The sequence below is a fragment of the Panulirus ornatus genome, chromosome 37 (assembly GCF_036320965.1).
Source record: "Panulirus ornatus isolate Po-2019 chromosome 37, ASM3632096v1, whole genome shotgun sequence".
Taxonomy (NCBI): Eukaryota; Metazoa; Arthropoda; class Malacostraca; order Decapoda; family Palinuridae; genus Panulirus; species Panulirus ornatus.
This window is the reverse complement of record NC_092260.1, coordinates 25,135,698-25,163,438: the sequence shown is the minus strand read 5'-3', so window position 1 is coordinate 25,163,438 and position 27,741 is coordinate 25,135,698. Positions and strand designations below refer to the sequence as shown.

General features: G+C 49.1%; 1 protein-coding gene across 1 annotated transcript; it reads left to right on the top strand.

Moving 5' to 3' along the window:
• The first annotated feature begins 414 nt into the window (after nucleotides 1-414).
• Nucleotides 415-27,387, top strand: LOC139760611 (uncharacterized). Its single transcript, XM_071683992.1, has 2 exons — nucleotides 415-1,883; nucleotides 27,028-27,387. The coding sequence occupies exons 1-2, from the start codon at nucleotides 536-538 to the stop codon at nucleotides 27,237-27,239; spliced, it is 1,560 nt and encodes a 519-aa protein (XP_071540093.1). The 5' UTR covers nucleotides 415-535; the 3' UTR covers nucleotides 27,240-27,387.
• Nucleotides 27,388-27,741: the final 354 nt, after the last annotated feature.

The window sequence follows — 27,741 nt, the reverse complement described above, 5'->3', positions numbered from 1 at the left end:
CTCCAGGACAACATATGACACGTTTCTCGCAGTGGAGGGCAAAACCACCATCACCGGCCTGAGCCGGAATGCGCCGACGTGTCGGGTTCCGAACTAAGGATATTTTCTTTGTGGGAGGGTGGCTGGTGATTTCTTTGTGATCTTTATGCCCCAATGACCGCCCGCATGCCCAGCTAGACGCAGCTGCTACGCTTCCTTTGTCACACATCACCTCGAATTCTCACGAACTCAGAATGCATAAGTTTTGTTGTTTATTGATTCTTGAAGGAATTGTTTGCATATATACCTTTTGTGAGTCAAGTGATCGATGTTAAGTGCAATATAAAATATATGAATAATACAGGGAAGAAAGTATTGATTCTCCAAAACTGTGAGAGTTAGTGCGCACGCACCCATCTCCTGTCGCGGCCCATCTGCTGGGATCAGTCAGGGTTTGCACGTCAGAGAGGGAGCACGTTCCTTGAGCCGCTGAGTGATCTCCCATGTGGTGTCGGTGGTGTTCCATGAAGTGTTGGTAGTGGTGGCGACAGGAAAGATGGTGTCGAGTGTATGTCGCGGGTCATACCCTAGCATGACCCCACATGCGTCGCCCTCGCGAAAGCCGCACATAGACCCTCAGAAGGATTACTTTTCGCCGCTTCAGGTGGAGACGTCTGTGGAATATGACCTTCCAGCGCACATCTACCCCCCAAAGGGCTCTGAGCCCATCCTCATGATTCACCCGGGGTATGTGACAGCCGTGCGGGCTAGGTCCAGGGCCGTGGTGACCCCCTCACCCACTGCCATGGTGGCAACCTCAGGGGCTGCACGCCCTCTAGCCCCTCTGCAGCTGCCCAACCAGCAGCAGCACCAGCAGGTGGTGGGGGCTCGGCCGTCCCGTACCGCACAGCCTCGCTCCTGGTGCATGTGTGGCAACCCCAGTTGTAATTCCTCGAGTGTCAAATCAGTCAATGTACAACAGAGTGTTCGAAACGTGCAAAATGTTCAGATCCAGAGTGCGGCGAGAAGTGTACAGAGCCAGAGTGCAGGAAGAAATGTACAGAGCCAGAGTGCAACCCGAAGTGTACAGAGCCAAAGTGCCACCCGAAGTGTACAGAGCCAGAGTGCAACAAGAAGTGTTCAGAGCCAAAGTGCCAGAAGTGTACAGAGTGCTCGCGATCTGAGTCTGATCGGGATCAACAGCAGCAGGAGTACTACGGTATTAATTCAGCAGCAGCAGCAGCAACAGCAGCAACAACAGCAGCAGCAGCAGCTGGTTTGGGGCAGCGGTGGCCGGTGTACAGGGCCATGTTGCAACCCAAGGGCGGCAGCGATGGCTCCTCCTCAGGCAGAGTTTGTGGCTCCTGGTCTGCCGCCTTCCCTCCTCGCTCGCACACCCACCAGAGGCACGGCGGGCGGTTCCCCTAAGTTACGGGCGGCCCGGACGAGACGTGGGCTGTCTGTGGCCAGTAGTGTCAACCTTCCCGACTACCTGGGCAGCAGCCGTCCTGCCAGGGTGACGGGTGGGGCAGTTCACGTCCACCCACGCCCACGGGCTCTATCTACCTCTATGGGTGCTCTAGCAGCTACGCCTGCGCCGCCCATGGCACACCAGCACATAGGCATGGGTGCCTCTCTAACCACCTCTCTGGACCTGGCGAGGGCCGACCCGCTCACCCCGCGGTCCTTATTGCCCGTCCAGCAACAACAGCAACAGCAGTCGCTGCAGCAGGCGCCCACGAGCACCACCACCTCGCTACTTTACACTGTGGGACTCTCCAGGGACTCCGGCTGCTCTGTGGGCGCGGAGACTGCGGGCGGCGAGTGGGCGTCTGACCGCACCCGCGGTCTCGTAGATTCAGGGTTCTGCACGCCCGTCGATCTCACCGATGATTTTGTGACAGGTAAGCAGCAAGTAGCCAATGTCCCAAGGTGGGTTGAACTCTATGGCTCCTCAACACCCGGTCTCACAAGTTAACAAGCTCATTTCCATGTAAACAACCCACTTGAGGCCAAAGCCGTAGTGTTCAACCTTACCTTAATAGTTGCTTGACCTTTTGATACGTTAGATTAGCATGTCGCGTTCTTTTTGTAAGTTAATATTGTCGTTGGTGTCGATAGCAAGGATGAGGCGAAGGTCAAGTTTAAGTTGCCATCTCAGTCTGGCCGTAAGGCCACACACGTTTGCTTGTTTCTCGTAATATGTGGATGGTGCCAGCGAGTGTCGCTGGTATATTTTGATTATCTCGCGTTTAATGGCACAGTTACGCTAAGATTGCAAAGTTATCTTTGTTGATTGTTTTTCTCCCTCTAAATGTAAAACGACCAGCAAATTTGATTGCGAAGGCCAGTGAAAAAAAAATGATTCCCGAGTGTTTCTTAGCCTCTTGACATCGCATTGTGCTGATACCTGCAGTAAAGTTAGCCGGAGATTTTAAGAGCTGTTTTGCTGTTACATGTCATAATACGTTCTCCTCAAATGTATCAAGAGGTTCCATGATCCAAGTCAAATTGGACGAGTGTAATGATGTTATCGTTATCAGATTAATAATGAATATTCATTTATACCCCATGGAAGATTGCATTCGAGTCAGGGTATAAAGGAAGTGATTTTCCCATGTGCTGAGGGTAGTGAGAGGTCAAAGCACCGAACAGGACTCATGCACGGGTGACCATGCTTAGCCTTGGGAACTGTATCTAACTTGCTTCCAGCATTAATATCATTTTTAGATACGAGCGATGGCCACTACCAGCCAGCTAGTCATGTTACTCTGGATATATTACTCATTTCTAAAGAGTTCTTATTACGAAACATACTGGTACGTAACCTTATATATACTGAACTATGTAGCAACAAGGGAAGAAATTAAGTAGTGGCTGGTCTGTGGTTCCCCCCCTCCCTCCTCTCAACACCACCTGTCAGACCTGATGGTTGGCAGTTGGCAGAAAACGTGTGAAACATTATTTTTTCTCGTTTTGTAATGCATTTCGAGTGCCTTGTCTTGAACGATTCACAGTTAGCATTTTGAAGAGATCTATGCTTATCAAGTCTCGGTAGTGTGGTACTTGTCATGGGTTCTCGTGTGTTTATTTATATATATATATATATATATATATATATATATATATATATATATATATATATATATATATATATATATATATTCACTTGGCATCTCTCATCGGGTGTTTTTCTAACTAGTGTTTCTTTGTCGCCTGTCACTTGTTTTCACTGGTATGTGATAAGACAGCAATTCCTCGAACACCAGATCAATAACGTGCGAAGCAAAACGTTTCTGGGTAGTGAAGGGAATGAGAAATGGCTACTTGGCATCCGCGGCAGGAAGGAAGCTGTGGGGGCGCAACGGCCAACAATTCTTCAGTGTCGCCTTGGGTTGGGTAGGTATAGTCTGGTCTATTCGCCCTTGGGTGAGTTACACTTCCCTTATTTTCTCTACTCTTGATGGGAACAACGCATTATTTTTGTCGGTCTTCATCTTTGAGATGCATATGCTCTGTCGCAATTGATTTAGGAAAGGGCATCACAACCACTAAAAATAATGTAACGAAGTAAACTTTCGGGGAAACAACTCGAGGGAGGAAGGCACGCACTTGGGTCAGTCTATAAGTATGTTATAAAAAAAAAAAGGAACTGTTTTCTGTTTTCCCCGATGACTGAGCTGTCAGTATTGTTTGGAGACGGACATACCATTTGGTGCTTGGCGTTCACTCAACGTGACATGACTATTGCCGGTGTGTCAACGTGGCTCTGGTGGTCTCTAGGTCCCATTGTGTCCAGCCAGTCAGGTCGCCGCTGCTCATGACCGCAACGTCACCTCACACCACCCTCCCCCCCACCCCCTTTTTCCTCCTCCCACTCCTTGTTTATTCCGAGGTTGAGTCTGTCTTGGGTCCTTATCACCTTCCATTTGTTCCCCCGCCCTTTGTGTGACCCTCCTTCCGTCTTTGACTCGTCCCCTAAGTTGAATGTCGTTGTTTTCCTGGATATCCGCCTCCAGTTTGCGTGCCATTTCCATTCTGTCAGTATTAAGGTCATTGTGTGTGTGTGTGTGCGGTTTAGTCAGCGTGTTAACAAAGAGTGTAAGCTTGAGCTGGTGTTACGAGACGTCGCCCTCAAGAGGTTATACCATGAGTGAAAGTTGCTTTCGACTTGGTAACCTCATCATTAATGAACGATGAGGAGTACGATCTCGTCCAATTTCTCACTCCAGGGGAGTCCATCACTTTCCAGCTACTGATTGTAGCGTAGCCTTGAAGGCGCCGGAGCTCCGTTGAAAAAAAAAAAGGGGGCTCTTGGGATTACATAAGAGTAATGTTATTATGGGATTAATTATGAATAACTTTATATTATTTTCGACATTATGACACGTTTTCGTCTCCCACGTCGACAGGGGTAATTGTTGGCGAGTGGGTGGCTCAAGCGGAGGATGAGACCTGCCAAGCACTTTGGGAAAATGGCCCCAGCAGTAAGTTCTGTGTCAGACAGTGGCCAAATTAGGACCCTCTGTCACGCGGTCTGGAATATCGATTTTCTTTTATTAGCACACGCGAGGTCTGGATTATAGTGGGTTAGATTCTGTTGGGAGTTTATGTTTAGGCTTTATTCTTTGTTGTTTTTTTTCAATGTTCAAGTCTTGTTGATGGTTAATACCTCTGTGCTTTTGCTTTGTATGTTTAGTGTAATAAAATCTTTTTAGATCTTTATTTCTGAATATAAGAGTATATATATATATATATATATATATATATATATATATATATATATATATATATATATATATATAAAGGAGGATCATATTCTGGAGGGATGTACTCCGAGAGTTTTCCAAGATTTTAAACTAAATTCTGAACAGAACTAAATTTATACATCGTGGCCTTGACGACCTACCTCTAACCTCATCTCCCCCCTCCCTCTCCCTCAGTAATAACGGGAATGGGGTGGTTAGGGTGTGCTGTGTAGACGGTCGATTCCCCACTTGTTTAATAGCCTGTCTGTTGGGTGACTGGACTTCCCGCCCAGCTGAGTGGGGTGTGTGTGTAGAGGAGGGGAGGTAAAAGAGTAGAGGGCGAGCTGGTTTAGCAGTGCATGGCTCCATGAGTATTTGAAACAACTTTTTGTCGTATTTGAACTGTACACTAGACAAGAACCTTCCTTTCGAACATTTCACGTTTATTTATACTGTGTGTGGTCGCAACTGGCATAGTATGTCCATTTTATGATTATACAGTACAAGGATGATGGGTAAGTGCTATGATTTAGCTAATCACAATGGATACGACGAGTTCCCTTCTCTTCCTCCATCCCAGCAGCACTGGCGCCTGGGCTAGTGTAAGTAAAGTTTAAAACTTGAAATTGAGAGAGTTGCCCAGCTGAGGTTTAGCATACTCGGCGAATGAAGACAAAAAAAAGACTCAAGCGATGCTTTGAACGTCTCGGTTCTTACCCTTACCCCGAACCCCTCTCGCTAGTCCCCCTCCCCCCTCCTCTCCTTCCTCCCTCCCTCCCAGGCAGATTCCCCTTCCCCTGTCCCCCGGCAGGCACGCGGGAGAGAGGAGGGGGGCCACCCCGGTCGAGATATCTGCCATGTAGAGGACCGACTGACCCCTGGGCGGACCAAAGCTCCGCACGGAGGGGAGAGAGAGAGAGAGAGGGAGTGTTATTACATTATGTATGACACTTCGCTTATCAGCTGAGCGGCGCCACTCTCTCCCTCCATGGCAGTCCTCTGGTCATGGGATAAGATGAGAGATGATGATCAGGATTTTCGAGGCTTCTTGTATATTCCATAGACATATTACGTCTATTAACTAGTTTATCCGTAATATGTAGGTAGGGCAGTCTCTTTGCTCATTATTGAGATAAAGTAGTACCTCTTCTGTATGGCTATTACGGGTTAGTGTGGTTCTTTATTATACCTATTATCTTGATAGGGTAATTCTTATTCTTATGATTTAGCTGGAGCGGCAGTTACGTATATCTAACCAGGTAGTCTTTTTTCTTATTTTTAAGCTAGTAAAGTTTTCCATATCCGTGATATATATATATATATATATATATATATATATATATATATATATATATATATAGATAGATAGATAGATAGATAGGATAATGTTTATAGTTGTTGCTCAGTTTGGATAGTTCCTCTGCTTAGAATTTTACTTCTTGCACATGGGCAGTTCGGTCATTCGGATAATCCAGTAGTGATTCATATGTTAATTGTAATTACTACTATCGTTTTATTTGATATCTGTTAATCACGTATTGTAGTGCCTCTGCCGTATATTCGTAGCCTCGTTTCCCGGTAATCAATAGTAGGAAGAACAAGACGAGTTCGAGCCCACAGCATTTAATTTTAGTTACACCCTGTCAACAGCAGGCCCGTTTTCCTCACTCCCCCCACCCCACCCCCAACAACACACACTCCACTGCTTTGTTTCTTTGTTCGCCTGAAGGGGATTGAGCCCCATGGTTGGGAAAAAAAAAAAAAAAGAGACGAGCGCCATTTGCTTCAGCTAACGGTGGACCAGGCGCTCGAAGGGTCGTTTGTCTGTGCTGGCTCGGCGGCGTCGGGTTCATCTTTATGATCGTATTTTATTTTAGCATTTTCTCCCTTTTTATGAATCGTGAAACTTAGCCGGGGACATTCGAGGCAAAAGACGCCTCGCTCACTAGGGTAATATCTCGTTGGTGTTACTGCGCGTGAAATGACTCGTATTATCAGGGTTCCTTGCTTGCTCTCTCTCTCTCTCTCTCTCTCTCTCTCTCTCTCTCTCTCTCTCTCTCTCTCTCTCTCTATCAGCACCGAAAGTGTCGGTTAGACAAGGGAAATTATGAGGAACTGGACATAAAGGAAGGGGAAGGTCTCTTCGTGTCGTAGTTTGCTGTTGGGGTATGTTTTCGTAAAGGTTACGGACGCATTAAACCAAACTAGCTACATGTGTTACAAGGCCTTGGACATTTGGATTCAAAGGAGGAGGGAGGAAAAAAAAAAAGAAAGTTGATGGCCAGTTCCTGGCAGCTTGGGCCATGGGAACAACCTTGCCAAGGCGTGTGGCAGGGTCTCTTAGGTACGTCTACCTCCCCGTTATGACTCGAGAGCTCCCATTTTACTACCACCACTGCTTCTCGAACTATAGCACTAGACGCTGGTTCGTCGAGCTACAGATGAAGCAAACAGTTTCAGTTCTTCGAGCCGTTTCTTATTTATATGTAGATCGTCATCGGATCCATAGCCTGTTTGACGATTCGTAGCCATATGCAGCTACGCGCCATCGATGGCTAACTCCTCAATATGTGCTGATTTACGATTCACGGACAACCTCATTTGTAGGGCGCCGTTCCATTTAACCATCCCCCTCTCCCTCTTCTCCCTCCCGTCGTGTCCTACCCCCTCTTTCTCTATTCTCCCTTCTGATACCCCCGGTCGCATCACCGGCTTTTAAACTCCCCTTCTGCCCATCCCCCGCCGGTCTGTGTTCCCACACCAGAGTCCGTTTACTGGGGTTAGCTTTGTGAATACATTATCATAGGTAACACGGGATGGGAATGGGTTGGGGGGGGTAACACGGGATGGGAATGGGGAAGGGGAAGCTGGACCGTGATGTGGCCAGCAGCATTGAGGTTGGGGAGAAAGGAGAGGGAGAGTTAGACACTGCGGTGGAAGGAGTAGTGGGAATCGGGCGTGGAGTTGTTAGAGCTGCGATTGAGAGGGAAGAGTAGCTGGGAGTTAGGGAACGTATTACCGGCATCAGTAGATTTGAAGTTGGATATGATAATTGAGTTCTCGGATCATGGTAACTAACTGGAATATGTATATACAGAGTAATCGGAACATATGCACGTGTATGTGTATATATGCTTGGTCTTGTGCACGTGTGGGCTTTTGGGTGAGTAGAACTTACTCAAGTTGCTGGAAAAGGCTTTACTCACACTGTAGTGTAGATGGCCCCGCGCGGTGAGTAGCAGCAGCCTCTGTCACCGAAAGAAAAGGGAGAAAAAATTGAAAGAAATCGCTTTCTGGCGGAGGAATGATATGATGGAATGCCATAAAGTGTGTGTGTGTGTGTGTGTGTGTGTGTGTGTGTGTGTGTGTGTGTGTGTGTGTGCGCGCGCGCTGAGATCGAGGGAGGAAGAAGGAGGGTGGAGGGAGGTCATCCTACATATCTTACTGCCGAAGTGTGGGGCTACGGCGTGATGCCCTGGCTCCTGCAGTCTTCAGTACAGCCACTTGAAGTCCCGTATCTCATTAAGGTCGTGTGTGTTTACATCCCTCGCTTTCCGGCCCACTTGTACCTCGTCGTCGGCAATACGATTACGCGTCTTTTACGTTGCCATACAACGTTCTCTTATTTATTTACGTTCATTCTTGTGTACTTTCCTCAGTACAGTTATGTAATCTGCGGTTACGATCTTCTAATCGTGGTATCTGTGTTGTAATGATTTTAATAATCAATTTATGCCACTGCTTCATAACTTCCCCTCCCCCGTCTTCCTAAGCAGTAACCGTCTTTATTCCCACTCTGTGGTGTGTCACACGCCAACGCCTGAGGCCCATCCCCCTCAAAAGAGAGCGTGCCTTGCACCCCCACCCTCTCTCTCTCTCTCTCTCTCTCTCTCTCTCTCTCTCTCTCTCTCTCTCCTTACCCCAGGGGCATTGTGGCTTCAGCAGGTCTATGATGAGTGCGACGTCCTTTCCTCCTCCTCCTCCTCCTCCTCCTTGGTTCCGACGAGCTGCGGCAGGTGGTGTGATACCTGAGGGAGGGGCAGCCACGGTTGTCGACGAGGTAAAGTTAAAAAGCGTTGCAACTGTCACCTTTTGTTGGGAAGTAGAGTGCACGTTATTCCGGTTGAACTAATGGCCCATTCGTAGTATTTTCTCCTCTCAATAGAGTTATTCATGTAGGATAAATGTCTCGTATTTCGTATTTGCTCGTTAGATTTAATGGAGGAAAGAAATGGTTGAATAGGCGATGGTGGCCTTTTCTCTCACTTTTGTTAGAAAAGTTATTATGATTCAAATCCAACTGGATCTTAAGTATAGCAGGTTTTATTGGAAACGCAAGGCCATTGTGAGTCGCAATGCTCCACTTTATGTTGCAAGATTGTCTTACAAAGGTCATGTAAATGGCCTAGAAGGTTAGGCGAGGAAGAATGGCAAAAGTGTGCATGATTTGCCACACAAACCGTGCTTTTCTGGACATAATTCAGGGTTGAGACGACTGGAACTCAACCCACACCTTAACAATAGTGTTGGCAGTTTTTCCCTTGTTACACGACCCAGAAAAATATTCCTTATTACGGGTGAGTAAGCGGAAGTGGGAGTGGAATACCTCCTCAACAAACCTTCAAATTTGTGATATGTAAAGTCATTGACTTGCTTATTGTAAGGAGTCAGAAAGATAGGCCGTTTCAATTAAACTCTCGGCTTACTTAGCTGAATTGTGTTATGTCGTCCATCTTTACATTCTCCGTTCGTCCACGCTTCCTTAGGGTAGAAGGGAGAGAGAGAGTCATGGACAGGGAATAGATGGGTGGGTTAGATTAGCACCACGCAGGCAGCACGGTTCGTTTCTCCCCTCGTCGCCCTCCGCGTCTAGGAGGTCACGGACTGTGTGTTGAGGTCGTGGCCTTCTCGAGGTTCCGTCTCACGACTCCTACTCCCTCCCCCCCGCCCGCCGCCCGCCCCCGGCCACGGCACGACCACGTCTCTTCGACGCGGGTGAACCCTCGCCCAGGCTTTCCTTACTGGGGTTCACGAGGGTTCACAGAGCTACGTCGCAGGTGTGTACCAGAGCTCGGGGCTAACTAGGGTTCGCAGGGCTACGTGGTAGTTCTCCAGCTAGCTCGGGGTTCGCCTATGGTTGCCACGTATCATCATGTCGATGTGCATGTGATTGAGGGGTGAGTATCTTATTTAGCTCCCTCCCCCCCCCCTGGGCTCCCATATAACGCCCCAGCCTCACAAATATCTCTGGAATGCCCACTATTTTTTTTATGTGGTCGAAAATATAGCTCCCCCACCGGCAGTGGAGACCACGTGGGCGCCTTAACTTACAGCGGATGTCTTGGGGGAGGTTAGCACGCTCGCTCCCCCACACAAGTCGCCGCCACCCACAAAACCCTCCCACCCTGTCACACCCACGTGCTGTGGTCCCGCCTGCACGTTCACCCTCCACCCTACTCGTACTTACACGCCTGCCCGCCCACACGTCTGTTATGTTAATCAGCCGCCGGAAGAGCTTCGACCGAGTGGGGCGGTGGTTACGCCGTTAGGTTAGTCGCATCCCGTTCCGCTGAGTGGGCCTTCGCCGGCAGCAACAGCAGCAGCAGCAGCACCGGAGATGATAGATGCCAGCAGGTGTTCGACGGGAGGCGTCCTACCGTGGCAGGATGAGTAAAAGGGTGAGTCCTCTGGGAGGTGATGGTGAGTAGAAGTGTGTGTGTGTGTGTGTGTGTGTGTGTGTGTGTGTGTGGCCGGGGAGGGAGAGGAGGCTGAGGAGGTTTATGTCGAAGCTGAGGTGCAGTTTCATGCAGGTTTGCGAAGAGGATGAATTTTACGATGATTGGAGGGCTCAAGTGGAGCAGAAATTGTGGCACATGACTGGTGATGCCGCGGCTCGAGGTGGGGGTTTAGTGGCCTCCGAATGGGGTCATGTATCGCGTGGGGGAAGCGGTGATGACCCCTGACATGCGATACTAAGGTTGGACGGTCTTATTTAAGGTCACACACGAGGCAGGTCGTGAGATAAACGTATCGCACTACTTTTGGACTTTGTCGGTCAAACTTATTTAGATTTAGACGTCGTTTCTGTGTCGTTGAGGAAATACGATAAGAGAGACACAGCGTTGCGGAGAGGATCAGATGATGAGATCAACGATTTCGTCATCGTTGCACAGTTCAGGGGACGGGCCGTTATGCGACACAGGCCTGTGCTGGACGGAGACGGTGGTGCGAATCTAACGCCAGCAACGTATCTTCAGGCCCTCCCAAACGGATTGACATCATCACATGCCGTAGTTGATGACAGAGGCAGGAGCAGGTAGCTACCGTGCCCAGCTACCTCTTTTCCCTCCCTCCCACACACACACACACACACTCGTTCCCCACAAACACTCCATCAACTTCAAAATACTATTACCCACTCAGCAGCGTGCACGGGCCGCTCCTAACCGGGGTTCCTCACAGCACCCACGTAGACGACTACGGTGTGGAGCGAGAAAATTAGGAAGGGGTTGGTGTGCGCACAGCTGTGGTGACTGGCTGTCATATGCCAGAAACTGCGGGTGTGGTTGACATATAGATGGTTGTCACATGTGGGCGTTGTGTGTGGGGGAGGTGGGGGGAAGCGACATGAACGGGGGAGTAAAGAGACACTTAATTTAGTCAGTATTAACACATTATGATTGTCGTTCCATGGAGGTTGAAAACACTGGAATTTTACACAGGGGCGAAAATTCTACTCTAATAAGGTGAATGTAAATACACCTCGAAGCCCCGATATGATGATATATAATTCATAAGAGATCAAAATGACTCATAACCCATTCAATCTCATCAGGTTGCATAAATGTTACTGTGAATATTCGTATATGATTCACCGTGGCCGAAAGAACTCACGGTGACAAATACACCGCCATTCACTGCCCGAATCCCCGTCGTGATAGACACAAGAGGCCGAGAATGAACCTTGCCAGGCCGCCATTATGGCCCTGACTTTGAAGGCTTTTGTATCAGCGCGGCCCGTCTCGCCGCGCCCTCCCTCTCATAGGTTTTGGCCTCGTGGCAGAAAGTTTCGGTCACCTTCTTTCGATAGATGTGGCGAAATTTCCCCCGTTTTTTCGAAGGGGGATTTGGATCCGCTTTGTAGTGCTTGTATGGTTTGTGAGTGTGTCTGCATGCGTGGTTATCGTTTTCATTATAATTTTGGCTCTAATTCCAAGTCACTTTATGTCGAATCGTATTGGAGTGTTCACGGGCGGCGGTTGCGGAGGTAGCGTTCAAACCGCCTCGGTGCAAGTCGTTGCGAACAAACTAGTTTGCCTCGTATTGATAACCCAACGCTTTACGTGTTCTCCCAGAATGTTGCTTCTGTTGCATGAACTTGTAATAAAGCCATTACTCTCGGCGATTAACCTGTGATATATTAATTCCTGCCGGGCATTGTTTGGCGTTGTCTAGCGATCAGCATCTCAATACTTAGCGACTGCATAACCTCTCTTGGCGACTCGCTCCTAGCGACCTTCCTTCTCTCTTTGGCGACCTTCCCAACCCTTCTACCGGATTCTTTTTCCCATGCTAACGGCTTTCCCTCCCTCCCTCCCTTCCATTATTTTTTTTTTCAGTGTACTCTGGTAAGTTTTTCTTCCATTCTGATCACCTTTCCTCCCTCTGGTGATATGTTCTCCCCCTTCCAACGAGTTTCATTCGCCACAAACTTGTTTTGATCGAGCGTCCCATTTATCCAGCTTGGGCGAGCTGGGGGAGGGAGGGAGGGAGAGGGCACTGCTATATTTTTGTACCTTCTCCTGGTACAACCAGAATATCCCCACAGCGGTTGTATGAATACCCGTATGATGTTTATCTTCACATTTTCGGCGTTAGATCGTCACTACAGAGAATGTGACACTAGCATAACGATGGTATATGTGGCAGGAATATTAGATCCTTTTTTTTTTTACCGAGGCAACAGATTGGAGGCGGACCGTAAACATGATGTCTAATTACGGGTATTATAGACTCTCAGCGGCTTCACCCCCTTCCCCCTCCAGGTCCTATATAGAAGGCCGGGACAACAGAAGTGGGTCCCAGCTGATCCCTTGGGATACTAAAGTTAATTTTCCCAGCGTATAACACAAAGTAGTATGTTCTTAATCTTATTTTTCTGGGGTAATTTTTTTCCATCCTCTTTTTTTTCTCTCCCCATCGTGAAAGCTGTGACAGAAATTGGTTGCCGGTGTATGACGTGTATGTAGGTGCTCTTGCACGTGTAATCTCTTACCTAAACAGCCTTTTCAACTTTAAAAACCCCAAATTATCTCGGGATTTAGTAGCGTGCTTTTGAATTACAAGTCATTAAGAAATCAGAAGGGGTCGTAAGAACGGTGTTTCGTAGCAGTAGATCCTCGAGGTAGTTCGCCTAGGACTAGCGTAATAACCAAGGTAGGGGACCCTCCGTGATAACAGAGTCTGAAGCTAATCTCTCTCGAGGTGTTTACCTCCTCGCCTGAGTGCACTTAGCTGCTTGCCCGAGTTGCCGGCAAATATTGTTTCGTTCATCTTTAATTCTGGTGTCATTCCTCCTCTGTTAACAGAATCTCTTTGTACTTATCATAAGAGGTATTGGGGTTGGACTCATGTAAGGGGATTAATTGCATGAGTTTCAATGCGGCCAAAGGTATATTTTTAGATTAATTCACAAACCGGTAACGGGAGGTGGGGCAGGCGGGCGCGCGGTCGTCTGTATAACCGTGGATGTGGCTGTTGGGAGTTATTAATGTCCCCAAGAACTGACTTCTAATCCTCGGCCTTGCCATAGTGGTCGCTTGTCGACCCCCGGGGTGGGTAGTGGTGGGTAGACTTTAAGGGTTTCTGTTTGTAAGCGGGACTACTCTTAATCCATACAGGGAGGGCGGGTTAGAGAGGGTGGCGGTTGGAGAGAGAGAGAGAGAGAGAGAGATTGAGGGTCCAGTGAGCTGTTGCTGTTTGCACTTCTTTTGTATCCTTTGTTGGAAAGCGTACAACCTCTCCTTTACCATAAACCCCTGTAAACAGATAGATGGTTTTTGGGTCTAGCTTTTCGCACAGTAGTTTCCTATTATTGTGGAATGCTTTGAGGTGCACGGTCGGTCCACTGTGTACGTACGGTGTGTGTGTCGCGGAGTGTAGCATCTCCAGCGCGAGAGAATCTCTTCTTTCCCTTCTCGTCCGAGAAGGATGGGGTGGAGGGAGCCCTGAGCCCTTGTTGGAGGCTCGCCAACTTCCTTTTACACAAGTCTCATAATGAATGTTCTTTTATCTTGTGATTTATATTCCATTGCAGCGTTTCTTAGTGTGCCTGGAGGACGACCTCAAGGGGTCGGCGTGAGCGCCTGGTGATGGTAGGACGGCTAAGGAGCAGATAAGAGGGAGAGAGAAGGGTTGTGGTTGTGATGATTAATAGATAGTCATCATCAATGTTATAATAATAACCTGGAGGCTGCATTATTATTATTATTATTATTATTATTATTATTATTATTATTATTATATTATTATTATATGAATATTGCCGTAAAGGCCTCGGGAGTATCTTCTCATTACTTAGTTATTTTCATCAGTATTTTGATCGCTTGACAGCATCATTTTGATGAAGAAAATTTATAATTACACTGACTTTACCAGGAATGATTGCGGTGCCTTAATAACGAGGCTGGCTGTATGTTTTTATGTATATATGTAATTTCAAATTTGGTGATGAGTTATTTTAAAGCGAGTAAACAAATTAATTATTATTATCATTATTATTATTATTATTATTATTATTATTATTATTACAGCTAGTTATGTTATTGGTCCGAAATTTCATTATATTCTGTCATCAGTTACCATCGGATAAGGTTTCTCCATGTTTCATCTCTCATCCCTGTTCTCCCACATGTCTCCTACAAGCTCCCCTCCACTCTCCTCCCCACGACACTTCCTCCCCAGGCTTTACTGGCTGTGCTCTCACACAGCGCTCACAAAACGTGTGTTTGTTACACTTCATTGGTCCTTTTACGTATGGTTTGTATAATTACTTTCCCACACTCCCCGATTTTTGCCCAAGACCCTCACCTCTCACATCCCGTACGTTCACACCTCACTGCTCTCACCATTTTCCCCCCTCATTCTTCCCCTCACAGAAGACTGCCACGCATCACTGTTCCCCTGACCTCAGCAAAAACAGTCATCCGGAAAGAAATCGAGCTATTTTTTTTTTCACCCATTCTAAAGTTTATTGTATAACTTGACTAGCTGTTTTGGTGTCCACATTAGATAGTTTGCGTTGCCATTGCTCGCAGAGCCATGTTACAACGTGTTAGATTAATTCATATCTTCACGCAGTTCAACCCACACACTCCCAGTGCTCCATGAGATAAAAAAAAAAAAAAGAAAGATAACATGATAATCATCCAAGGGAAATTTGAGTTTTTTTTTCCCCCCCTGACAATCTGTTGCGATAATTTTGAACAGGGCGTAGGGGTTTCCTCCCGCTGCCATTGTTATGAATATCGACCGTGAGTTTGTTTGCCATCCCCAGGTCCTCCCGGTCTTTCCCCCCCAACGGCGCCGCCTCACTACCTCGATAAAGTCCATTGAAGATACAGACTGCCAGGCGGGCGGGCGGGCGGGGTTGAATTTAGGTTGGTTTCACTCTAACTTGTTTGTGTGAGTTGAGTGAGGGTCGTGTGGTTGAGGAGGGTTGCTGGGTCCCTCTGTCTCTGAAGGTTGCTGGATATGATTATCTTAATCTTGTGCCTTCTTCTTATCTTTTATGAACTGATGCACACACACACACACACACACACACACACACACACACACACACACACACACACACTCACAGCCCTCAGAAAGGGTCGCTTTTCGAATGATTATAAATGGATAGTCGACCTTAAACATACTGTTCAACTTCCAGCAATTTTGATTTTTCCTTACGGTTGATATAGACCGATCAATCGATGACTTAGGGGAGAGGTGTACCTCCCCCTCACGAGCTCGGCTGTACGACCCAGGAGCACGGTAGTGCGACCCATGAGTATGATCCTTTGGCCTATAGATTGACACGTTAAGTAAGGTCAGGTCAGAAACCTAGGCCTTCGTGCTCAAGGTTCTCTACCGTCGTGCTCAAGGGTTGTACTTTCGTGCTCAAGGGTCGTACCCTCATGCTCAAGGGTTGTACTCTCATGCTCAAGGGTCGTATCCTTATGTTCAGGGTTTGTACTTTCGTCCACAAGGGTCGTACCGTCATGCTCAAAGGTTGTACTCTCGTGCTCAAGGGTCGTACCGACGTGCTCAAGGACCGTACCGTCGTACTTAAAGGGGTAAACAGTGTAGTTCATTGACTAAACCGTCCAACAGCTCTGTTATTCGGGAGCGCCGATTATTAATGCAGTTCCCTAACATTTCATTAGGGGGGTTGTATGGCCGTGTTTACGGAACACGCTCCCAAATCCTTTATTAGCGTTCTCTGTGGCTTCGGGCGCGTGTATTGTGTTTCGAAAATGGAATTCAAGGGATTAAGGTGCCATCTGTGTATTCATTTCTGGTTCTCAGCGTGGGGTCGTGGTTTCCTCATTAGTTTGGGGCTAGAATATTTATCGTGTTGGCTCAACAAAGAGAGTTACGATGGGGGGCCAGAAGCCAGAAAAGATGGCTTAAGATTAGGAAGAGTTTTTTAGGGTTTATGTAATGAATTGTATATTTCTTGATCATATTTCGCAAGAGAATGTCAAAATTTTACCTTATATGTTTGAATATAGTTTACTTTGTGTACTTAAGTTTACATTGTCGACTTTACTATAGTTTACAATACCTTGTGTGTAAGCACGATGGTTTACCTTGCAACACGTGTATCCTACCATGGTGTAACTAAACATGCTTACGTATAACGATAGTTTAATTTACCTCACGTACATCTGATGATGGTTTAACTTTAGCACAATATGTTCGTGTGAAGGTTATCATAGAAAGCCATCGTAAGTTTTATGAACTCTGTGCTCACAAGTTTATTGTTGTAGATGGGCTTTAGGAAGACAAAACCGAAGGTTAAGTTATACTTGCAAGCAGTCTTTAGATATCGGATAATGGGTTGATACTGTGTGGTAGTTGTTTTTAAGAATCATTCCAGTAAATGACTTTCAAAGCAATTTGAATTTTTATGGTTTTGACACATTAGCTTCTTATTTTTTTTTCGATTTTGTTTTATAATTTGTTATCTTCAGGTCAGATGTTATATACCTAATGATATGCAGCCATATATAACATAATGCGCTTTGGTGCACGTGTATACTTACATACGTACACAGGTTCGGATAGGATCCGAAGTTAATCTCATAACCAAAATGGTTTCCGAGAGCAACGGCTGTATTCGATTACTCGCTAAAGTCTTAACAGATGGGAATGAGAGCCAGCCAGCCACCCACCCAGACCGGCAGCATCTTCCATCGACACACTTTTTTTTTTTTTATTACGAAAGTTTTCGCCGTGTCTCTTCTCTTGTCGCCTCGAAGACTTGTCCAAGTTGTGAACGAGTCTGGAGAGCGAGTGAGCGAGCGAGCCAGCCAGCCAGCGGTCCTGCCCTCCCTCCGGCTTGGTAGGAGATGGCACTAGTGGGGAGAGTTGAGTACCAGCCTTGTTTTGTAATGTCTTATATCGCAGTGGTTGTTTTGGTGGGGACGCACCGGGCCCCCTGTCTCTCATTTGTATAGTGGGTGGAGGAGATGCACATATGTTTCTCCCATAGTATCGTGGTAGGGGAGGGCATGGTGGTAATGGTGGTGGTGGTCTATGTTTCCTCCATATGTGGTGGTGGTTGTGGCATAGAGAAGGAAGGAGGAAAAGCCGCGCATACCTCCTTGTCTTTGGGAGCTCTCGTTATTGACAGTGTGTCCACGTCCTCCCATTGCTTCATCCCTCCATCTCCCACTTCAGACGCTCCTCCTCCTCCGTCTTAACCTCCCTCCCCAGCCTACCGTCTACTCTCTCACTTTTTATGGACGTTTCCCTACCCCCATTTTTTCCACTTCACTTAACTCCTTCTTACCAACTAATCCCTTAATTACTTCCATTTTTTTTTTTAGCTCTCCTTTATATTAGCCCTTTGGCACACACTCCTCGTCCTTTCTAGTAGCCCTTTAACTCCCCCTCCCTTTTCCCTATAGCCACTGAATCTTTGAGCCTCCGCAATATGCCACTTGCCATTTTTACTAGATCCACAAGGTCTCCTCTTTCACGGGCTTACATCAGATAAGTCGACCTTACTGACTTTTTTTTTTTTTTTTTTAAATCCGGGCCTTCACTTTGGTGTGTGTGGGGTGGGGGGAGGAGTCGTATATTCCTAAAGATTAGCTTAACACTGTAATGAAATCCCAGAGACATAGTTCGTAAGGTGAGGTTGTGGGAAATGGAACCAACACACTTGCTATGGCGAGGGATGATATCTAAAGTACCCTAGTGCAGTGAAATGAGGGAGCCACTAACGAAGATCCTCTCTCTCTATATCTGTTCAGGGATATTGAGGATCGAAGCATGTTTAAGGTTTGTGTTGGGATGGAGAGAGGATGAGGGAGGGAGGGAGGGGGAAAATTTAATTCCCATAAAAGAATGGTTGTCATTGGGATGGCAGACACAACCATTTGTAGTCCTTATTGGCATGGGACGGATCGGGAGTCGTCCCTTTTAATCCCCCATCCCATCCCCCTCTCACGGTAGGTGGTCGTGTTTGTATCTGGTTGGACCAGAACTGGTTTGGTTATGCCCTTTTATTCTGAAACGAAACTTTTGCCGGTGAATGTCTTCGGACGACTTTCCAGTACACAGCCAGACCCCAGCTGTTCATCCTTCCCTTCCAGGGTAGGAAGATGAATGGGTACCTACCCACCTACCTACCTACCTACCTACCTACATACCTACCTGGTGTGAGCTTGGGGAGGTAATCTGCCAGGCCCTGGGTGGCCCCCGTGGGTCGGCTGAATGGGCGTGTCTGCTGCAGGCTGGGCCCAAAGTGTAGGGGAGATATCGGGCGGTGGTGGGCGTCCGTTAGTCATAGCTGCGTTTGCTCTCTCCCTCTCCCCCCCAACTTTAAACTTCGACCATATATTCGAGTTTGTGGTGGGGGGGAGGGGGTGGAAATAGATGCCCTTCGTGGTGATGTAGATACCGACCGAGCGAACTGAGAGAGAGAGAGAGAGAGAGAGAGAGAGAGAGAGAGAGAGAGAGAGAGAGAGAGAGAGAGAGAGACAGAGAGACAGAGACAGAGAAAGTTGTGCTGTCTCCTCCTGGCAGCGAACGCTAGCTAGCGTGGGCGAAGTTTTTGCCCTGTTTGTCTGTGGTTCGTGAGGAGGGGAAAGCCTCGAGCCTCCAGGCCATTAGCGGCGCTGTTGTTGCTCCGTCTAAAGGAAGGGATTGGTGGTGGGGTGGTGGAGAAGTGAGGGGGGGCCGCTCGCTCTCTGAGGTATATTGCAAGGGGACGGACGGCAGGAGGCGAGGGTAGTCTCTAAGAGTGAGGGAGGGAGGGAGGGAGTGTGGGAGGAGTATACTACATTGTCCTGAATGCATAATGATAATATATGATGAACGCGTTCTATGAAATCAGGGCAAGATTATACGAGGGAGTTCCTTTGCAGGCCTTATGGATGCCTCCAATCCTTTTTTTCTTGCCGTCGCTTGCTTTACCTTGTGGAGTGCCTTCGAGGGGGACCTCCTGCCGCGTGTGTTACTAAGAGGGATGCGATTAGAAGCCATCAGAATCCACCACCACAGGCCGCAACTGATGCCTAGCAGCTGCCTGTACGGCTTTGCCAGAGTTCCCAAAAGGCTCGAGAATAATTAATCCCCCCCTCTCCACCTCCCCCAGCATCTGTTGATGCAAGGCAGGGTAAGTTTGAGGGAGGGGAGGATTTGGTTCGGGACGGAGGGAGGGAGACGAAGCGGTCTCTTGTCTAGGGAGGGAGGGAGGGAAGGGGAGAGAGAGGGAGCGAGAGATTGGTTTTCGTCGTTGCTATTGTTGTTGTAGTTTTACAACAGTTTCCAGGTTGTTGTAGTTGTTTGATAGCCTGAGCACGACGATGCGACCCTTGAGCAAGACGGTACGATACTCGACTACTACAGTTCGACTCTTGAGCACGACGGTACGATCCTTGACCACGACAGTTCGACCCTTCAACATGGCGGTACGATTCTTGAGCACGACGGCACGACTCTTGGGCCTGATCGCCAAGCCTTTGACCTGACCCTTGTAAAGGGTGAGGTCATATCAAAGACCATTAAGTTTCAGGCTCGTAGAAAGTACCATCGTGCTCAAGGGTCATACTGTCGTTCTCAAGGAACGTACCATTTATGCTCAGAGGTACCGTCGTGCTCAAGGAACGTACCATCGTGCTCAAAGGTACGTACCATTAAGGATCGTACAGTAGTACTCAAGGTGTTCATATGTACCGCTAGTCATGTTGGCCTGATCAACAAGTGAATACATAATTCAGTTGATCAGTCGATTTTGTTGAGATGTGAATCGCTGCCAACCACCACGGAGGTTTGATGTCTTTGCTATAATGCGTCGTCTTCGTCTTCGTCGTCGTCGTCAGCACCCAGCAGTATATATATACATATGTATAGGGAAAGGTCGTCCTGTCATATGCTAAGCCCCGTTCGTCAGTCCGCCAGAAATTCGTCGTCAGCGCCGTTTTGTATCGTGCAAGACGTTGTCAACGCCCGTCCGTCCGTCTGTCTGTAGAAACACACCACAACCTCAGTCGTATTCTAACCGCTCGCCTCTGCTGCTGCTTCCCTTTGTGTGTTTGTGTGTGTGTGTGTGTGTGTGTGTGTGTGTGTGTGTCTCGTTCTCGTTATAGAAAACTCGCATTGTTTCCCATTTATCGCGCGATCTGTATGCAACCAACTGGCGCAACGCGGCCCCCTGTTGGGAACACAATGTAGAATAACTCGACACCTCCTCTGTCGTTGTGTTGTGTGGCCCTTAACCCGGCAGCGGCGTCGCCCACACCCGTGGTCGGTTGAGGCGACTCGAAAACACACCAGCCAGACCAACGGGAACGCGTCACCTCACCCACGGCTGGCGAGCGTTTTTGCCAGCATTTATTGCGAGAAGCGGACACCCCCGGCCCGTGACGACATAGACCGAGTTCTGACGTCACGGGTACGTATCTCCCTGCCCCCTCCGTCTCTCCCTCCCTCCCTCCTCCTCGCTTCTTGGAGTCTCTCTGACGTTTTATTATGCTTGACTGGCTTGGCCTCAGTTGGGACTCTTCCTGGAAGAGGATGGGATGGGTTAGGTTAGTGACGTCACGGATCGACGTGGTTGATGAGTGATGCCACGATTCGACATGACGTCACTAGGTTGGGGGAGGGGGTTATTGACGTCATAGATCTGGGTGGGATGAAGTAACCCCCGACTGCGTACTTGCGACACGTGGAGAGAAAACAGCACCCCACCTGGGGAGAGAACAGCTGTTCACAGTGACCTCGCTCTCGGTCGGATGTTGATGTCACCGCTCCTGAGGCGTAGGGGGAGGAGGAGGGGGGACATCCCCCGGAGGGGACATCCCCTCCTCCTCCTCCCCCCCTCGTGTGTGTGGTTTTCCATTTTAACTTTTTTTTTTTCTCTCACACAAGTGGTGGTGGTGTGGCCCAGAGCGGACGTAGGATACACGACCACGACCGGTGTCCAGAGGACTTCCGGTCTCTAGAAAACCTCTTGACAACATCACAGGTCTCTAGAGAACCTCAAGTCAGCACCATAAGTCTTTAGAGAACCTCCGTCACTTACCACACACGTCACAAGAGAACTTCTGAGACTCGCAGGCCACTAGAGCACGCCGTCACCACCATACGTCTCTTAGAGAACCGTCTCTGTCATCACCACCGATCTCTAGAGACCCACCCTCAACGCTGGTATCTAGAACATCACAGGCATGAACAGTCTAGAAGAAAAAACCCCACGTTATGACCGTTCTAGAAAGCCATTTTCTTCTCACCGGATTCAAGAAAACGACTCTCTCTTCTCCTGACGTCATCAGTTCTCCAAATATGTGACGTCGCTCGTTCGCCGCCGGATGCCCGAACACGTCACCGACACGTCATCACTGCTGCGTGCGTCATACCCACCCGGCCATTTGGACCGCGAATCGTGGTGAAATGTCGACGGGTGTATTTAGGGACGAAAAAAAAAAAATCTCGTTGTCGAAGGACGCTGTGGAGGTCGGGTCTTAAGAGAGAGAGACAGGTTCTCTCTCTCTCTCTCTCTCTCTCTCTCTCTCTCTCTCTCTCTCTCTCTCTCTCTCTCTCTCTCGGTAAGGGTAGGAGCTGCAGCGGCCATAGAGCAAACAGATGGTCGGCGGCGCCCCTGGTCCGAGCAGATGGTGACGATTCGATGCGCATTTTCCGAGGCGCAGCGACAACAAGGAGTGCCTCTGTGAGGCCGAGCGTGAGGCAAGCCTCTTTGTTGAGTGCCTCTCAGAAGAGGGCCGGGAGATATGTCCGACCTCACTGTTGGGAAAGACTTGGGGGGTAGAACTGTACGCCTACACACACACACACACACACACACACACACACACACACACTCGGCTTTGTACATAGCGACGTGTTGACAAGGCTACTCACGTGGATTTGGGTGTGATGGTGGTGGGGTGCGGTGGGGAGAGGAGGAGGAGGAGGGAAGGTATTGTTGCGTAGGTGGAGGGGAGAAGGAGGAGGAGGAGGCTGCCTAACCCCCGCCGCCCCCTCCTGGTGGGTGGGGGTTGGTGGATGGTCATCCCGGCCCCGCCAGTCACCCGCAACAATAGGCGCGACAGTCACCGCGTCGCTTCCCACAAGTTGGGTTATTATGAACATACTCTCGCCTCGCTCGTCCCATCACCCGCCTCGCCCGCCCCATCACCCGGCTTATCTTTACCATCACCCGCCTTACTTTTTCCCATCTCCTGCCTTGCCTAAACCATCTCACACCATGCCTTTCCCATTCCTCTCCTTATCTATCCCATTTCCCGTCATGCCTTTCCCCTCCCCCTCCTTATCTTTCCCACCTCCCGCTTTGCCCTTTTCCATTTCCCTCCTCATCGTCTTTACCTCTCATCTTACCTTCCCTCCTCCCTCCTTCGTGAGGTCAGAGCGGCTGATCAGCCGGTGGAGGAAGCATGGGTTATCGTGGATATGTAACTGTTACGGAAAAAGGATGAGTTGAAGACTAGTTCATAGTTGCTTTACAGGTAGTTTGATGCTTAATTAAGTGAGCGGTTGTAGTCAGTAAAGCGCAAGTGCTCACGACCTAAGATGATCATTTCCCGGTGTTGCTCTGCCCTGTACAGGAGGAAGCCGTCTGTCGCAAAAACGCTTCAAGAAATAGCGTTACGGTATGGGATGGTTTGGCGTCATGTACCACTCAATCCTTGCTGCTGCAACACAACAGCTGGTACGCTTGGCTGGTAAGTGTTGCGGACGTGGACAGAGGCAACAGCCGGTCTGCTGATTAAGTGTTGCAGCCGTGGACAGCATTCAACAGCTGGTCCGGCCGTCGCAACAAGTGTTGTGGCCGTGGGCGGAGTGAATCACAAAGACAAACGGTGATAAGACATCCTGCGACCTCGCCTCCCGGAGGAAGATGTGATGGACGTCCTTCCCGCGGGGACTCTCGCCTGGTGGGTATAGGAAGGACCCGACTGCCTTGCCTTGGTCCAGGGTGCACGTGAGGGAGGGAGGGAGGAGTGGAGAGAGAGAGAGAGGGAAAGGATCCTCCACACGGAGGTACCAGCAACATCAGGGAGAACGACGGGGGCCGCCCAAGGCTGTTGAGATTGAGCCTTGCACACGTGTAGAATCCAACGGTCCGGTCCGTTGGATTCCCGGTAAGCGTACGTCGCAAACTCCTTGGAAGGCTTGGAGGGTCTTAATCGACACACACGCACACGCCAGGGTGAGTCGGCTTGATGTATAACCGACTGCAAGATCGTGAGGAGCCTTTCTATTGTCAGCACTTCACAGGGAGATGCGAATGATTCTGTGTGCTGGAAAATCCCTCGTCACCTTCAGCGACTGGGAGCCTCCCGACCATTGTGCATGTTTGTGCGGGCGGCCGACCCATTGTAACCAACGGGTTGTGTTGTGGCAAGACGACCTTCATCTTCGTGTTATTGTTCACTGGGTTATCTCGGAGCGCTGCCGCAGCCGCTGTCTTTTACTCTGCCCTTTTCTTGCTTTGGAACGTCTGATTTCACGCTCCTTCTCCTCACATACTGACTCCCCTTCACAGAGGGGAGGAGTGAGAGGGAGGGAGGGGTGGGTGTAGCTTATGAAAGGAGACTCCGGCTTACAAACCCTACAGAATAGATCAAATATTAAACAGGATTATGGACATAAAACTTCCAGAGAATGGGTTTCATATTCACGAAACGTGTGCAAGCCCCAGAGAATGGAATAGTTAATAAAGCTGCATTTACATACACTCCAGATACTGGGTCACTTATGAATTGTGTATATACTAACCCTCACACTATCTGGGTTAACTGCCAAAGTAATTCGGACAGAACTGAAGGGCGTGAGTGCCACCCTGGCAGGGCATGGGGGCCTGTGGCAGGGGGTTGCAGGTTGCGCCCCCTCCTCCCACCCCCTGCCCACAGAAAACAAACAACGAGTTCTTCTCCAACGTGACGTCAGCCTCCAGGCATTGTTTTGCTCTGAGCTCCTCCTTCAGGGCTGCTAACGCTGCCGTTGGGACACAGGAGGAGGGGCTGTTGAGGAACGTCTTCGCGAGCACCACAAGTCCAGATGTATTCGAGGAAGAGACGGGTTAGTGGGTTGGTTTGTCGTAGCCTCGTTCGTTGGGGATGGAGATGTGTTATTAAGGTTGTTGAAGACACTCAACTCTTGATTGATTTTATGATGTCGTAAAAGGGGGAGGAGAGGAGGGGTTGTAGAAACGCCAGATGTCAGTTGCGATGAATTGATTGGAATTGAATTATACGATTTTTACGGCTAAATTACCTTTGATTTATTGACGTCCCAGGTGGACTGTTTACTCGCCCTTCGTGAAGTGTACTACATGAGAGCGACGAAGGCCTGCCACCCAGCGGGTTGGGCCGGTTGGTGAAGCTGTGTGGTTGTCGTGGTGTTGGTCATTTGTCCGTCTAGTGTGGGAGGGGTGGTGCAGGGCACGTGAGGGATGCCGCACGTTTGGTTGCTCTGGTGAGGGGTGAAGGGTCTTTCCTGCCTAGTGGGAGTGAGTGGTGTTGGCAGTGTCGGGGGTGGGTTGAGAAAGGGGTGTTGGCAGTGTTAGGGGTGGGTTAGGAACGGGTGTTGGCAGTGTAAGGGTGAGGGCAGAGGGAAGGGTGTTTGGCACAGTCGGGTTGGAGTAGACAGAGGGAGATGGAGTGATATCAGGGCAAGAGGGAGGTCAGAGAGGAGTCTTGGCAGGGTTAAAGTGGTGTTGATAGTGTTAGGGAATCGGTGGGGGATGACGGTGGGAGAAGGAGGACAGTGTTGGAGTGTGAGGGTGCTGTGTGTGTGTGTGTGCTACTATTGTGCCACACACACACACACACACACACACACACACACACACACACACACACCCAACGTTTGGAATCTCCCTTATCAATTTCAAACATTGTGGTGTACGAGGATTGTAAGGTATGAGGGACCTTCACCTCTAACCCGACCCTTTAGGACGAGGTCAGTGACAAATAGTCCTCACACTCAGGGAGTTGTCCTCAGACCGATTACTCGTTTGAATTGTATAAAGTTTTCTGTTCAACAGCATCTATTTTTTTTAAGTCCTTGATGATTCACCCGCTCTGTGCAGTAGAGTTAATCACAGTCCCCCTGGCACCGGCGTGTGTTTCACAAGATCAACACAGGTTTCAAGGAACTAGAGAACGGACTGACACTTGTTGAGGGGGGGTCCCGTTGCCACCGTCGACCGTTAAATGTCACTGACAACAAGACCCTTGATTGAGTGTGTGTGTGTGTGTGTGTGTGTGTGTGTGTGACCCCAGCCGTTCTTAATCTTCTTGTTTGCTTACGTCACACACTGTATTGCATAGAGAGAGAGAGATAGTAAGACAGCAATCTTTCATCTCTCTCACACTTTATGATTGAGGATTATAAACTACAAGTTAAACTACAAGGCTCCCGTGTTTTTTTTTTTTTTTTTTTTTTTGTCTCCTGGGGCGGTCGTCGAGCGGCCTTGTTTGGCTTGTTGCGGGTGTTGAAGAAACTGACGCCGCTCTGTCAGATTAAGGTCGCTAGTTCGGGAACTGGGACTAGGGGTGGGGGAGGCCTCGTCCAAGCCAATAAACTGGCTATCTGTTACACTGAACGTCATTGAGGGGGGGAGGTGAATGGGGCCAAGGGGGAAGAGGAGGAAGGCTCGTATGCTTGTGGGTAAGTCAGTGTCTTTCCGAAGGGAGGGGGATTAGGGGAGGGGGATAGCGAGGCAAGCCCAGGAGGGGAACCCCTTGTGTTATATAGATGGGATTGTTTTGCTCGCGTTGTTTGTGTGTTGTTACGCCACATAAGTATCGCGAGAGAGAGAGAGAGAGAGAGAGAGAGAGAGAGAGAGAGAGAGAGAGAGAGAGAGAGAGAGAGAGAGAGAAGGACAGACCGCAGGGGTGAAGTTTGTGTGTCGAGGAGAGCGGCTGCTGACGACACCCCGCAGCCGTTTGCCTTGGTCGTGTGACTTTTCCCACGTGGGTGTCGGTGCGGCGGGCAGCCGCGTACGTCCTCCCGGGGAAAGTTCCCAGCGGTGACTGACTACCCACAGGCAGCCACAGCCGTCTCTGCCTTTCGCCTGGAGCTCATCCGCCGTGAGCCTCCACCACCGCCACCACACCCCTCTCCCTCCCTCCCCTCCTCCTCTTCCTCCTCCTCCTCCTCCTCCTCCCCTTGTCTTTGGCACCTTCATGGACAGACCACCACGTTCACCACCAGGGGCGCTGCACGTATTCGGGTTTGCGTTACATATCGTAACACATGTGTTATGATTCAAGTGACAAACGTGTTGATGGAAGTGTCCTCTTTATAGATATTTCTTTTTGTATAATGTAGACTTTTTTGTCTTGTTTCTCGTAAGGGACAAATTAAAAGACCTTGGTGTTTATAGGATGTAAAATGTGTTTGTCGAGGTTGAGGTGAGTTTTGGTACATTAAGACGTGTGCACGTAGAGTTAACGTATCTTTACGTTAAGACGTGTGCACGTAGTGTTGACGTATGTCTTAAAGATGCATCTCTGACGGAGACATGAAATTAACCTCACCTTGTCTTGTTCCGCAGATACGCTTAACTTGAGTGGTGGTAGCTGGAAGGAGTCCTCCACGCCGCTGCCCTCCACCATGACTTCCTCCTCCTCCAGCAGCAGCAGCAGTAGCGGCGTCGTCCACAGCTCCTCCCTCCTGCCGGTGGCGGCCCACGCCTCCTCCCTCCTGCCAGGGGCGGCCCACGCACACCACTACCTCCCGCAGCCCTTGTGGAACTTGGCCTATTAAGGGCGCTACGCTTACCGAGCACTGGGGGCCGCAACCACAGGGGCCTTGGGAATCCTCCTGCTGGGGTCGCTGACAGGGGACACCATGACCAGTCGTGTGAATAGGAAGCTCAGGCGAAGGATGATATCTCCCTGCAGAGGAAGACGAGTAAGGGAGACACACACACAAACCCATACACACATCGGTGCACTAAGAAGTGGGTTACGGGGTTATTTAGACAGAGAGACGGTTTTCTGCAACCCCGGCCCCCTCTTCCCTCCTGCAGCCAATTTGACTTTCACCCATGACCTCCCCAAATCACTCTCCATTGACTCTACCTAACCTCCGTCTCTCTCACTCCCTTAATCTTCTTCCATAGAGACACAAGACTTCAGACTACCACTTTGTACTCGTCTGTTACTCCCCAGAAAGTTTGCTTCCCCAGAATCTAGGGGATTTTAGATCGCTCCTCTGCCCCTGTCACTCTGTCCTCTGCATTTCCTCCCTTCCCCCCAAGCGCCCC

Excerpts from the sequence above, each read along its gene's own strand:
- LOC139760611 (XM_071683992.1), top strand. The coding sequence starts at position 536 with ATGGTGTCGAGTGTATGTCGCGGGTCATACCCTAGCATGACCCCACAT. Across the intron at positions 1,884-27,027 it reads CACCGATGATTTTGTGACAG|ATACGCTTAACTTGAGTGGT; the intron begins GTAAGCAGCAAG and ends CTTGTTCCGCAG.